The sequence below is a fragment of the Diceros bicornis genome, chromosome 9 (genome assembly GCF_020826845.1).
Source record: "Diceros bicornis minor isolate mBicDic1 chromosome 9, mDicBic1.mat.cur, whole genome shotgun sequence".
Taxonomy (NCBI): Eukaryota; Metazoa; Chordata; class Mammalia; order Perissodactyla; family Rhinocerotidae; genus Diceros; species Diceros bicornis.
This window is the reverse complement of record NC_080748.1, coordinates 82845990-82859614: the sequence shown is the minus strand read 5'-3', so window position 1 is coordinate 82859614 and position 13625 is coordinate 82845990. Positions and strand designations below refer to the sequence as shown.

The following is a 13625-nucleotide window of genomic DNA, read 5'->3' as shown; positions in this document are numbered from 1 at the left end:
CCCTTGGTCATTCCCTATTCCCCGTATCCTATTTTGTATATTCCCTATATCGTATATTTTGTATAATTTTTTTTTTTAATGTATATCTTGCTACCAGATCGAGAGCTCCCGGTCAAAGCAGGGCACTTGATAATAGGTCCCCATTGTTGATCACCTAATAAGTGCCATGCGCTAAGGTAAACCACTTACATAAATAAACTCATACTCACAGCAACTCTAGCAGATACTTAATGAAAAACTCTTGATTCTCTTTGAACCAAGCGTTGGAATGGCTGAAATATGGTGGTAAATTGGAGGCTGGGATTTGAATCGGCTTGGACTTGGTCTAGTTTCATATTCATGGTTCCTCTCTTATCACTAATACAGTGTAGTATCTGACATTGCAGGAGCTCAGTAGATGTTGAACAAGGTACAAGTGTACACAGACAAGTGCCCTCTCATAAGATTGGCACGTGGGGGTCCTCTAACTTAACACCATCGGGTCCTCCTCCAAGGTAAATTGATAATTAAGTTGAATAGGAGGTAGAGAAATTACTCAAAACAGTATCATGTGACTTTACAACTCCGTAGATGATTTCAGAGAAATATTTAGAAAACTCAGGTGTATTAGACATACAAAGAAATTAATTGAATGTTATTGGGCTAGAAGGAGCCCTAAGTCTAGCTCTGCTACAAACTTGTGCTGTGAATTAAGTGTCTCAGTTTATACAATGAGGTTTTTGTAGATTAGAGAATCCCTAAGGACACTTAACAGCTCTAAAATGTTTTCTCAGAGCCTGTTGCAGCAAAATTTCACTTTCATTTTAAGGCAAGAATATTTTATGCTAAGAGGAAATAATTCTAAAAGTTGTTACCCCCACCCTTTATGAATAATTTCTCAATTCTTGGTGAAGAGGACAAGCCATAACAAAATATTGGTAGAAATCAACAGCGTCTGGAACGTAGGAACAAACTGGGTTTGTTTTCATTTCTCAATCCTGCATACTTAGCACAATTACTATATCATAGTAGGTGCTCAAGAAAGGTTTGTTGAATTACTTTATTTTGGATCCTTGAACAGATACTAGAAGAGTCCATAGTTGATTTCTGGGCATGCAACTGTTTGTTTATGTATTATGAATTACAAATTATGTATGATTATGAATTATGTGTTATTTCTGCATTAAGAGACAAGAACTCACATCACAATTGCACCATCATGAAAAACAAATAGGAAAGGACAGCCTTAAACAATTTTGCAAAAACTTATATTTCCATTTAAATGAAATAGCAGACGTTTTGGGAGGGAAATGTCCTCTTCTCCCCTGGGCTCCTTCATAACCAACCAGCGAGATGAGTGTTGGTACCACTGTTTATATACAGGGAATACAAGTCTGAGAGGCTGTCCCTCGCTAACGAGCAGGCCAAGCAGAGAGGGGGCTCAGGCTCATGGTCCCAGTGAGAAGCCAGTGCACAGTGTTCTTGGGTCTCGCTCAGAGACGAAATCCACTCTCGTGGGTCTGCTCCTTGCAAAGAGCACCTGCTGCTGCGGCTAACGGGAACAAGTTTTGGTAGTCACACTGTAAGGGGGGCTCCCTCGGGTCCTCCGCAGCCTTGTAAAGTGGGCGGTCCTCCCAGTGCCCACCCCGGCCGTCACTGCGCTTGCGCACATTATCCCCATGACGTCATCCCCCCCGCAGGTGGCGACTGCGCCTGCGCCTGCAGCAGCTGGCGGAACCGGCTCCTTGGGCTCTGGCTTCCGGTTTGGTGACTGCGCCTGTGGCCCCGGGTCTGACGCGAGGTTTGTGCGGCGGCTCGGCCGGGGAGGAGCTCGGAGTCCGCGGAGCGGGCAGAGGTGCGGGCTGGGCCGGCGGAGGCTGGGCAGGGTGACAAAGCAGGAGGCGGCCGTCTCGCGTCTTGCCAGTCCGGCAAATGCTTGTGGTCTAAGAAGTTAGTTTTCTTCTTCTTCGTGGACTGAAGGTCCTTCCGTTCCCCCGCCCGCCGGGGTCGCAGGGGAGGGCGCGGACCACCTTGGCGACCGCGCTGCGGCGGAAGCCGGGTCTTTGGTTCAGGGCTCTTGATCCAGACCCCTACCCCGGGGCGTGGGGCGAGGGGACTGGAGTTTCTCCCGCGTTTGGCTCTCGAGAACCGTGGTGGCTGCTTTGATTGCGTACGGTCTGATTCCGACGACCACCCCGCCACTGGGGACGAGAGGTGACGAGGTCTGGCCAAGGCCGGGATTCGCCTGGGGTCTGTTGGGGGTTTGGGGGCGGAGGAGTGGTGAGGACCCCTCCCGTGATTTTGCAGGATTTTGTGGAGTTGGAGGGAATTGCTTTATTTCTCTTCTTACGCTTTGTCTTGCGTTAACTTTCTACATCCCACAGCCTTCTGACCTTTTCTTACCGCTAATTTCTTTCTGCCCAGATTCTCCCAAAATGTCACAAAGTGCAGGGGAAGGTAGGCTACTGTAAACCCTGTGTCTTGTCAAGAGTTGCAGGCTTCGATTGTACCGGTCACTTTCTCTCCAATAAAAGAGCACTGAAACATCTCCCGTATTCACTGAATGCAACCTTGCTAGTGGGTTCGGTTGTGTCATTTCAGGACAATAAAGGCAGCAGCTGAATGGATGATGAGTCACTCTTGTGAACTAATTACTTGTACTCGTTCTCTTGAAAGCTTTGCTGATCGTTATCAAAAAGTGAAGTGTCCCCCCCTTCTTATTTGCTTAGTATTTTATTTATATGTTAAATGTCGCTTAGATCAACAAACATTATAGTGTTAAAATTGATCAAGGACTCACTGAATGCCAGGTACTGTGTTAAGCACCTTCTGTAAGTTATCGGTTGTCGTTCTCATTTCTGCATGGTTATTAACCTCATTTTACGCTTAAGGAAACTGAAGCTTAGTAGTGGCCCCATATCACACAGCTGTTAAATGTTAGAGTCCACAGTTGAACTCAGATTTATTGGACTCCAGAGCCTGTGCCCTAACCACTGACTTCTTTGTTTTGTTTTTTTGCAAATCAAAAACATCAGATAAAAACCTCAGAATCCAGAAAATAAAAATAGCATATAAAAAGTAGTGGAAATCCTAATATTTGACTTTCTATACAATTTTAATAAGTAAAAATATTTAAGCCTATTCATTTTATGCTAATTTTGTAATCCTTGTTATCTCTGTAACACTTTATGATGCATGTGTATCCACATCATTGCTTAGATTTCAACCTTGTTATAAAGTAATTTGAGTCTTTGCCTGGGACTTGAGGGAAACTGGGACTTTGGGACCATATAGAATCTACAGATAGATCAGAAACTGTATACTAATTTTGAACATTCAAAGAAGTATTTCTTAACATACTTCATTTTATATACATTATATATAAATTGTAAATGTAATGTTATATGCCATGCCTTATAACTTGAGGGAGGTGTTTGGAGATGTTGGACATTGAACATTCCTAACCAGGTGGTACAGTCAGTTATGCAAATGAGACAGAGTGAGGGGAAGCAGTTACTGTAGTCAGAGATAAAAGTCTGAGGAACGGGGTCTCTCGTGGGTTTATCTTTTGGTCTAACCGACTCAGTAGTAGTTGGGTTTCCTTTGTCAGGAGTCAGACTGAGAAGTGCAGCATTTTTCCCCATAGGCCACCAAATGGCTGTGTGAAACTTGCCTGGTGCGGTCATAGCTGCTGAATGTTTTTAACAAGACTGAATCCCACCAGGGGTTTTGGGGTGTGTGTTTGTAACTAGCTCCTGGCCTTCCCTAGTGTGCTTTTCCAGGAACTCAACTCCAGGTATTCAGGAATTCATTCAGCAAACAAACTTGGTGCTGTTGGCACGAATTACAACACAGTTTCTGACCTCCAGAGACTGACAGCTTAGTAAATGCGGTGCCGTTATTGGCCATTCGATTTCTTGTACTAGATGTTAGATAATGTAGCCTTGTGCTGATAGTGTGTGCGATTGTCGTTAGCTGAGGTGGAGAATCTCGTGGTCTCTACACTACATGGCACCCACTCACTGTGAATCTGCTCTGACTCTGCTCTCTGGGTGACATAAGATGTGCCAGAAGGTGTCTGAAACCCCAAGATAAAACAAGGTTCGTACTCCTGGAGCACACATTTTTACTTGAAACCTTTTTTGGAAAAGTTAATTTTAGTATTACATAGTTTAAACTGTGTCAAAGTAGCTCTGACATCTTATAGATTCTAATGAAACCTGCCTGAATATCTAAAACTTCAAAGAAATTTCATACTTGTGGTGACCACTTGAGGAAATATTCTAGACCCTAGCCCAGCAAGGTACCCATTATCTCCTCTCTGACCTCAAAAGATACTTCAGTGAAAAGCTCTGTCTCGTGACATTTTACTTTGTTTTATTTTTATTTAAGCACTTAGCATTTTATAACTGGTTCCCATTACATCCCTTTTTCTTTACAGAATGTATGCTCTCTTAAGGCAGAAACAGACTGTGTGCCCACAGCTTGGTGCTTGGCTCATGTGTGGTCAGTGAGTGGTTGGGGCATAACTGGCCTGGGAATAAGAACAAAAAAAATGTATGAATGAGTTGCAATTTATAAAACTGTAAGTAACTATGATAAAATAGAGTTAAAAGAGAGGTCAGGTGAGGACTTCATGGGGAGGGTATTTTGAGTCAGGTTTTGAATGCCGAGTGATTTGGCACAGTGAGCGGTTAAGAAGCGACAGTAAGCATAGTCATAGGCTTTCTTTGGCTGGAAGAAGAGGATGCCTATTTTTTGTGAAAGGCCCTATCTATGTAGGAGTTCAAACTTCCTACCAAGCCAGATTTCAGTTCAGTGAGCTAGTGATTTGTTAAAAACATCTACTTCAAAAAGTTTTGTTTCTGGTGCTGTGTGGTCGTCTGACAGAAAAGGAGGCGAAATAGAAGGAGAGGCCTTACCTCAGAAGCCCAGAAATGAAGTGAATTGAGGCTGATTTGTTTTTCTGTTATCATTAGCAATATTCTTTTGCATTATGTGCTGAATAATTAAGGAATGGAATAATTAATTTAATGGAAGTTGGAATTTAGGGAGAAAGATAATTAAAAGATTAATTTCAGTGTTGTAAATATAGGGAATGGGGCTGGCGATACTTTTGATAATAAATACTAAATAGGATTGAAGTAAAAGAGTTGATTTTCATTAAATGTAGAGGTTGAAAAGAGACATCGTTTATAGCATTGGTCTATTTTCATTTAGCAAATATGAATAAACATTTATCATGAACCAGGCACTCTCTGAAGGTCTTTACATTAAACATTTAATTGCGTTTTATCTTTTACTTAATGTTGTTCTCTTTTTGCTTTATTAGTTAACCCAGAGGATTCACCATCGCTTCTATGGCTGCCTCACAACCTTCACAGACTGTTGCATCGCACGTTCCTTTTGCAGATTTATGTTCAACTTTAGAACGAATACAGAAAAGTAAAGGACGTGCGGAAAAAATCAGACACTTCAAGGAATTTTTAGATTCTTGGAGAAAATTTCATGATGCCCTTCATAAAAACCAAAAAGATGTCACAGACTCCTTTTATCCAGCAATGAGACTTATTCTTCCTCAACTAGAAAGAGAGAGGATGGCCTACGGAATCAAAGAAACTATGCTTGCTAAGCTTTATATTGAATTGCTTAATTTACCTAGAGAAGGAAAAGATGCCCTTAAACTTTTAAATTACAGAACACCTACTGGAACTCGTGGAGATGCCGGAGACTTTGCAATGATTGCATACTTTGTGTTGAAACCAAGATGTTTACAGAAAGGAAGTTTAACTATACAGCAAGTAAATGACATTTTAGACTCAATCGCCAGCAATAATTCTGCCAAAAGAAAGGACCTAATAAAGAAGAGTCTTCTTCAGCTTATAGCTCAGAGTTCAGCACTTGAACAAAAGTGGCTTATACGGATGATCATAAAGGACTTAAAGCTTGGTGTTAGTCAACAAACTGTATTTTCTGTTTTTCATAATGATGCTGTTGAGTTGCATAATGTCACCACAGATCTGGAAAAAGTTTGTAGGCAACTGCATGATCCTTCAATAGGACTCAGTGATATTTCTATCACTTTATTCTCTGCCTTTAAACCAATGTTAGCTGCTATTGCAGATATTGAGCGAATTGAGAAGGACATGAAACACCAGAGTTTCTACATTGAAACCAAGCTAGATGGCGAGCGTATGCAAATGCACAAACGTGGGAATGTGTATCAGTACTTCTCCCGAAATGGATATGACTATACAGATCAGTTTGGTGATTCTCCACAGGCAGGTTCTCTTACACCATTCATTCATAATGCATTCAAACCAGATATAGAAATCTGTATTCTTGACGGTGAGATGATGGCCTACAACCCTACTACACAAACATTTATGCAAAAGGGGAACAAGTTTGATATTAAAAGGATGGTAGAAGATTCTGATCTGCAAACTTGTTATTGTGTTTTTGATGTATTGATGGTTAATAATAAAAAGCTAGGACGTGAGACCCTGAGACAGAGGTATGAAATTCTTAGTAGTATTTTTACACCAATACCAGGTAGAATAGAAATGGTGCAAAAAACACAAGCTCATACTAAGAAAGAAGTAGTTGATGCTTTGAATGAAGCAATAGATAAAAGAGAAGAGGGAATCATGGTAAAACATCCTCTGTCCATTTACAAGCCAGACAAAAGAGGTGAGGGATGGTTGAAAATTAAACCAGAGTATGTAAATGGACTGATGGATGAACTGGACATCTTAATTGTCGGAGGCTATTGGGGTAAAGGTTCACGGGGTGGAATGATGTCTCATTTTTTGTGTGCTGTAGCAGAGAAACCCCCTTCTGGTGAAAAACCATTGGTGTTTCATACTCTCTGTCGTGTTGGCTCAGGTTACACCATGAAAGAACTGTATGATCTGGGTTTGAAATTGGCTAAACACTGGAAGCCTTTTCATAAAAAAGCTCCACCAAGTAGCATTTTATGTGGAATAGAGAAGCCAGAAGTGTACATCGAGCCTTGTAATTCAGTCATTGTTCAGGTTAAGGCGACGGAGATTGTCTCCAGTGATATGTATAAAACTGGCTGCACGTTGCGTTTTCCACGAATTGAAAAGATAAGAGAAGACAAAGAGTGGTATGAATGTACGACTCTGGATGACTTAGAACAGCTTCGAGGGAAGGCATCTGGGAAGCTTGCATCTAAACACCTTTATGTAGGTGGTGATGATGAACCACAAGAGAAGAAGCGGAAAGCTACCCCAAAGATTAAGAAGGTTATTGGAATTATCGAGCACTTAAAAGCACCTAACCTTTCTAACATAAATAAAGTTTCTAATATATTTGAAGATGTGGAGTTTTGTGTTATGAGTGGAATAGACAGCCATCCAAAGCCTGATCTGGAGAACAGAATTGCAGAATTTGGTGGTTATATAGTACAAAATCCAGGCCCAGACACGTACTGTGTGATTGCAGGTTCTGAGAACATCAGAGTGAAAAACATAATTTCTTCAGATAAACATGATGTTGTCAAGCCTGAGTGGCTGTTAGAGTGTTTTAAGACCAAAAGCTGTGTGCCCTGGCAGCCTCGCTTTATGATTCATATGTGCCCATCAACAAAACAACATTTTGCCCGTGAATATGATTGCTATGGTGATAGTTATTTTGTTGATACAGATTTGAACCAACTGAAGGAAGTGTTCTCAGGAATTAAAAATTCTATTGAACAGACTCCTAAAGAAATGGCTTCTGTGATTGCTGATTTAGAACATCGATATTCCTGGGACTGCTCTCCTCTCAGTATGTTTCGACACCACACCATTTATTTGGACTTGTATGCTGTTATTAATGACTTGAGTACCAAAATCAAGGGAACAAGATTAGCTATTACAGCCTTGGAACTTCGATTTCGTGGAGCAAAAGTAGCTTCTCATTTAGCTGAGGGAGTGTCTCATGTAATCATTGGGGAGGATCATAGTCGTGTTGCAGCTTTAAAAGCTTTTCGAAGAACCCTTAGGAGAAAGTTTAAAATCCTGCAAGAAGGCTGGGTAACTGATTCAATAGACAAGTGTGAGTTACAGGAGGAAAACAAATATTTGGTTTGAAGCTAGCTTTTCTAGTGAGGAGAGCCTCTGATCTGGCCCACTAGTTGCAACAGGTTACCTTTTATTATCTCTTAAAATTTATGCTTAAAGAGTATTATTAGATATAGGAAAATAATAGTTTTAACTTTAGAGATAGAAAAGACAATGGCTCAAAGCCAAGAAAGAAAAATTCTTTTACCACTGTAGTATATGATGATTTTTATAACCAAGACGAAATAAGCAGTTTAAAACAAGCGTTTATATAATATCACTAGAGAAATCTAGAATTTTGACTCAAATATTAATAAAATACATTTAGAAGATTTTAGAATCATTAAAAGTATTGACGTAAACAGGGTTTTCTGAAATCAAATCAAAATTTTAATAATAGTTTTTATCTAATAAAAACATTGCAAGAAAAAAACAAAATTGTTACAATTGGACTTGTAAAAATGTGTCTTTTAAATTGAAAATTTCTCTTTTAAGTGAAATGTTGTAAACAAATTTATTTTTTAAAGCGAAGTTCAAGCTCATGAATAAGACCTTGTTAATGATGTCATTAGATAAATCAGGGAAATTGGATGGGCTTAGTGGTCTAAAAACTTAGATAATTTGATTTAAAAAAAAAAACTTGCAATTTTAAAAGTACTTGGCCCGTATTTAATTCTTTTTCTAAAATAAAGCATGTTTTAAGGAAAGTATTTTTATGTGAATTCATACTCCAGTATAAATAGTATTCACAAAGAGTGTTTTTCCTAGATGTAATCCGTTGAGTAGGTGTCAAAATGGCCTGTGTATTATAACTTTCATTATAGAGAAGTAAATTGCTTTGACTATTTAAAATGATTTTTATCCTTATGTTATTTAAAGTCAGTGTATATAGTATATATTACGTCTGGAATTATGTACCAAATTTTGGAGTATAGCCTATACATTTTGAAAAATGTGTGTTTACGTGACACCATTGACTTACTTGGAATTTGGTACCCAAGGAACTGTGTGTAGATTATTTGTAAGTAATTTGAAATTTTATCCAAACGGTGGAACAAATGTATGTAATTTTGTTATCTTTCTTAATTTAAATAAAATATTTAATATACTATTAAAATAATTTCTTACAATTTATTTATTTGTTTATTTATTTATTTTGCTGAGGAAGATTTGCTGCGAGCTAACATGTGTGCCATCTTTCTTCTTTTTTATGTATGTAGGTCACCACCACAGCATGGCAGCAGATGAGTGGTATAGGTCCACGCCTGGGAAGTGAATCCCAGGCTGCTGAAGCAGAGCACGCCAAACTTAACCACTAGGCCACAAGGCTACCCCGCTATGTTTATTTTAAAACAGTTCATAGTAGTTATTTCAGTCAGATAGATGTTATGGTATCAGTATAATTTTTGGCTGATTCAAATCAGGTTCTTATGTAAGGTTCTTTGTATTTCATATTACTGAATGAACTTTATAATGTCTATTGTGAAAAAATACAGAATAAATGCAAATAAGTATAGTGGGGGGACAAAGTATATAATTTTACCACCAAAGATGATAACATTTACTGTTTTGTTATTGATGGTAAGGAAAGTGCAAAATACATATTTACAGTGTTAACAAATAAGTATAAAACAAACTATAAAGCTTCATCTGAGTAGCTTTTCTCACTTAATACATTGTGAAAATATTTACAGGTCACTAAAATATACCTACATCATTTGTAGTTGCTGCACAGTATTGCATTGAATGTGCTGTCATTATCCAGCTAGCCCGTCATCATTCAACTTTCTGGTTATTTCACCACCACCCCCTTTTTCTTTTCCTGCTGGACATTGTGATACATCTTTACATAGTCTGTGTACGCTAGTCCTATTTGTTTCTTATAAACTCAGAAATGGAATTGCTGATTCAATGTTGTGTATTTTTTGGTGACTTGATATGTGTTGCAGAATTCTGGCAAAAATGTCTTTTAGATTCTTGACATCTTTCTCATCTCTAAATGTTAGAGAGTTCACTTTCTTAGTACTGGACCTATTCTCTGTTTTCACTCACTCCACATGTATTCTCATCCTGTCCCATGGCTTTAAATTTGGTGATAACTCCCACATGTTTTTAGCTCTGATTTTTTTTGCTGTACTCCAGTTCATATATGTAACTATCTATATAACATCTCCACATGAAGTCTAATGAGCTTCTCATACATAATGTGTCTAATCATAACTATTCTTTTTAAAATTTTTATCATAGGGCCAGACTAGTGGCATAGTGGTTAAGTTTGCGCTCTGCTTCAGCAGCCCAGGGTTCACGGGTTTGGATCCCCGCCATTGACCTATGCACCACTCATCAAGCCATGCTGTGGCAGCATCCCACATACAAAATAGAGGAAGATTGGCACAGGTTAGCTCAGGGACAATCTTCCTCAAGCAAAAAGGGGAATATGGGCAACAGATGTTAGCCCAGGGCCAATCTTCCTCACCCCCCAAAAAAAAATTTTTATCGTAGAAGAAATTTAAAATGCAAAACAGTGAATAGTGTAATGAACCTGCATGGATACATCACCTAGTCTCAACAATTATCAATGATTAATCTTTTTTCATATCTACAGACCTCTAGATTATTATGAAGTAATCTTAGATCACACAATTTCATCTACAAATATCCCATATAGAACTCTTGATTTCTCACACGCACTTAATGCTCTTTCCCAGTGTTCCCCTTCTCACTAAATAGTGCATCTATTCACCCAGCTCCTCAAGGTAAATACCAGAGTCGTCCTGAACTCCGTCTGTTCTCTCCAATACAAAGCAAATCTTGTGGGCTAGAACTTCCAAATACGTTCAGAATATGACCTCTCACCACTTACCAATGACAACAGTCTACGTCCCTATTACTGGACTTCAATGGCCTCCTTGTTGGCCTTCCTCCTTGTACTCTTGCTCTACTACTCTCTCTTCTCCAGAACAAGTTTTTTACTTTCAAAGATGCAAGCCAGATCATGTTATTCCCCTGGTCAAAACCACTGAATCCCTTCACTCCTAACTCCCACAGTCTTTAACATGTCCTGTTGGACGTGGACCCACATTATTGGCTTCAGTTAGCTCTCTGTCTTCATTTCCTGCCAATTACCTGCCTTGCTCACCACATTCTGATCTGTTTGCTTTTACTTTGAACCTCATGCAGCTCGCATGTTTTCCCCCATCTACATCCCCAATACTTACTATCCCTTCACCTGGCTTTATTTTTTCCAAGGCACTGTTATTTCCGCCTCTTTATTTCCTACCACTAGAAATAACTCCACGAATGAAGACACTTGGTATGTTTTGTTCACTGTTGTAATCAGTACTCAATAAATAGTTATGGAATAAATCCTCTGAAGCTGACTGAAAAACCTACTTTGCTCTTAGTCTCCAAGGCCGTGGGTTCTTGCCAGAAAGCAGGAGATAATTACTGTTCAAGAACTCCTCCACCTTCTTCTGCATCCCAGATGACTTAGAACTGCCCTGAGAGAGCGCATTCATACCTTCTCTGAAAGTCAGATGGCTGGTCTAGCTGCCCCATACTCACGTGCTTTGCCTGGGATTGGCTCATACAAGGTTGCTTTGGACCCTTGGAATTCTCACTTTTGGGGAAATAGTTTGAGTGTAGCTTTAAAGCATCTAATATGGAATTCTTTCAGCACTAGGGCTATTCTCTAAACAACTGCTACCGTTCACTTTCAACCAACATATAGTAAGATCTTACTCTCTTTGATGGTCCTTTGGGTGAAAAGATGAATAAGGCAGTCTCTGCCCTCAAGGAACTCACAGTGTTCTGAAAGATAAAGATAATTGAAATACAAAAGAAAAGTGTTTTCAGAGTTAAAGTCATGATGGGTTGCCCTGGAAAGCCATATGCTGTGGTGAAAGGAATACAAACTTTAGAATCTAGTCATCTGAGGCTCAATTCCAGTTCAGCCACCAATTATCTGTGTTGTTTTGAGCAAATCACAAGCTCTTTGAACATTAGTTTCTAGACTTTCAAATGGAAATAGCACCTATCTCACCCACAGTGTTTGAGGACAGAGTTATAGCACCCAGCGTACAGGAAGGGCTCTCCAGCTTTTGTCTGCTGCTCTTACCCAGGACTCCCCAGTGGAGGTTAATTAATACCATAGGGGTTAGTAAATGATAGGTTCTGAAAAGATAAGGAGAATTTCATCAAGCACGGTGGTCTGGAGGGTTTTCCTGGCAGAGGGAAGATTCTAAGTAAAGGCACAGGGAGTACAAAAGTGTGAAGGATATTTGTAAGATATTCAGATTTAGGTGTGAGGGGGAGATTAGGTAAATAAATTAGGATAGCTTTTGAAAGATCTTAAATGCCACACTACAGAATATGGGTTGTACCTGGTGCTTAAGAAAAGTGAAGGATTGTAAATGATGTTTTAGGCTCCTGTCTAAGGCTAATTTCTTGATTCCCCCTGGCTTAGTTTGAGCAGACGTAATGAAAATAACATCAACTGGGAGGCTTCCATCCCAGACAAACATACCATCCCACAACAAACATTTATTTCTCCCAGTTCTGGAAGCTGGAAGTCCACGATTAAGGTGCCAGCAAAGTTGGGTTCCTGGTTTACAGATGGCTGCCTTGTTGCTGTATCTTCACGTGGTGGGGAGAGACCGAGATCTAGTCTCTCCATCTTCCTGTAAGGGCACTATTCCTGTCATGGGTGCTCCACCCTCACGGCCTCGTCTAAACCTAATCACCTCCCAAAGACCCCACCTCCAATGCATCACATTGAGGATGAGGGCTTCAACAGAGGGATTCTGGGGGGACACATTCAATCCATAGCACCCCCTTGCCTTTTTTAGTTGTTCACAAATACATCTTCTAAGCCGCAAGCACTGTTCTAGTTCCTGGGCAAACAGCAGTACACAAAATGGGCAAAATTGTCTTCCTCTAGTTTACAATTTAGTGGGTAAGAGCAGAAGGAGGATAATCAGTGATTCCTTCTTTCTCTGGTCTCCGCATTCTCTCTTACAGACTGTTTCCCTCAGCACTGAAACAACCCTGTATTCTTTTACTGATTTTTCTTTTCATACACAAGCAGTTTTAAAGAACTGTCTAAACTGCTAGTTTCATTTCCGGGCTTTTTACTCTTAAAATTACATATATAATTTTCTTATAAGGTCTTTGACCTCTCTATTGCTACATCCCATCAGTGTTAAGAGCTTGTTGAAGATTCTATTAAGGGAGCACAGACACTTACAGAGCTTCCATCAAGAAGAAAAGATAATCCTTTTCTGAAGAAATGTGCTTGGAACATTGAAGGAAGACGGGAACACCCACCCAGGGAGCCAGCTTAACCAGGTAAACCCTGATGATTCCTGAGTGACATGTCCTGGGGGGATTGCTTTTAAAGAAACAGATAATTACTTTGATACTTGAAACATTTTGGAGCACAGAAAAAACATGGAAGTTTACCCAAATCATTTCTTAGGGTTTCATAACCTTAATACTGACACCTAACAAATAAAGCACAGAATTGGGAGCAACCAGAACTTTCATACATTGTTAGTGGGAGCATAAAATTGTGCCACTTTG

The 13625-nt window shown here is 39.6% G+C and overlaps 1 protein-coding gene across 4 annotated transcripts; it reads left to right on the top strand.

Moving 5' to 3' along the window:
* Window positions 1-1748: 1748 nt before the first annotated feature.
* On the top strand, window positions 1749-9159 carry LIG4 (DNA ligase 4). Of its 4 annotated transcripts, XM_058548469.1 has the most exons (3): window positions 1773-1834; window positions 3960-4080; window positions 5312-9159. In XM_058548469.1, the coding sequence occupies exon 3, from the start codon at window positions 5340-5342 to the stop codon at window positions 8073-8075; it is 2736 nt and encodes a 911-aa protein (XP_058404452.1). In that variant the 5' UTR covers window positions 1773-1834; window positions 3960-4080; window positions 5312-5339; the 3' UTR covers window positions 8076-9159. The 4 variants fall into 4 exon arrangements, with proteins under 4 accessions (XP_058404451.1, XP_058404453.1, XP_058404452.1 ...); XM_058548468.1 differs by lacking the exon at window positions 3960-4080 and having other exon boundaries at window positions 1749-1834; XM_058548470.1 differs by lacking the exon at window positions 3960-4080 and having other exon boundaries at window positions 1752-1780.
* The last annotated feature ends 4466 nt before the right edge of the window (window positions 9160-13625 follow it).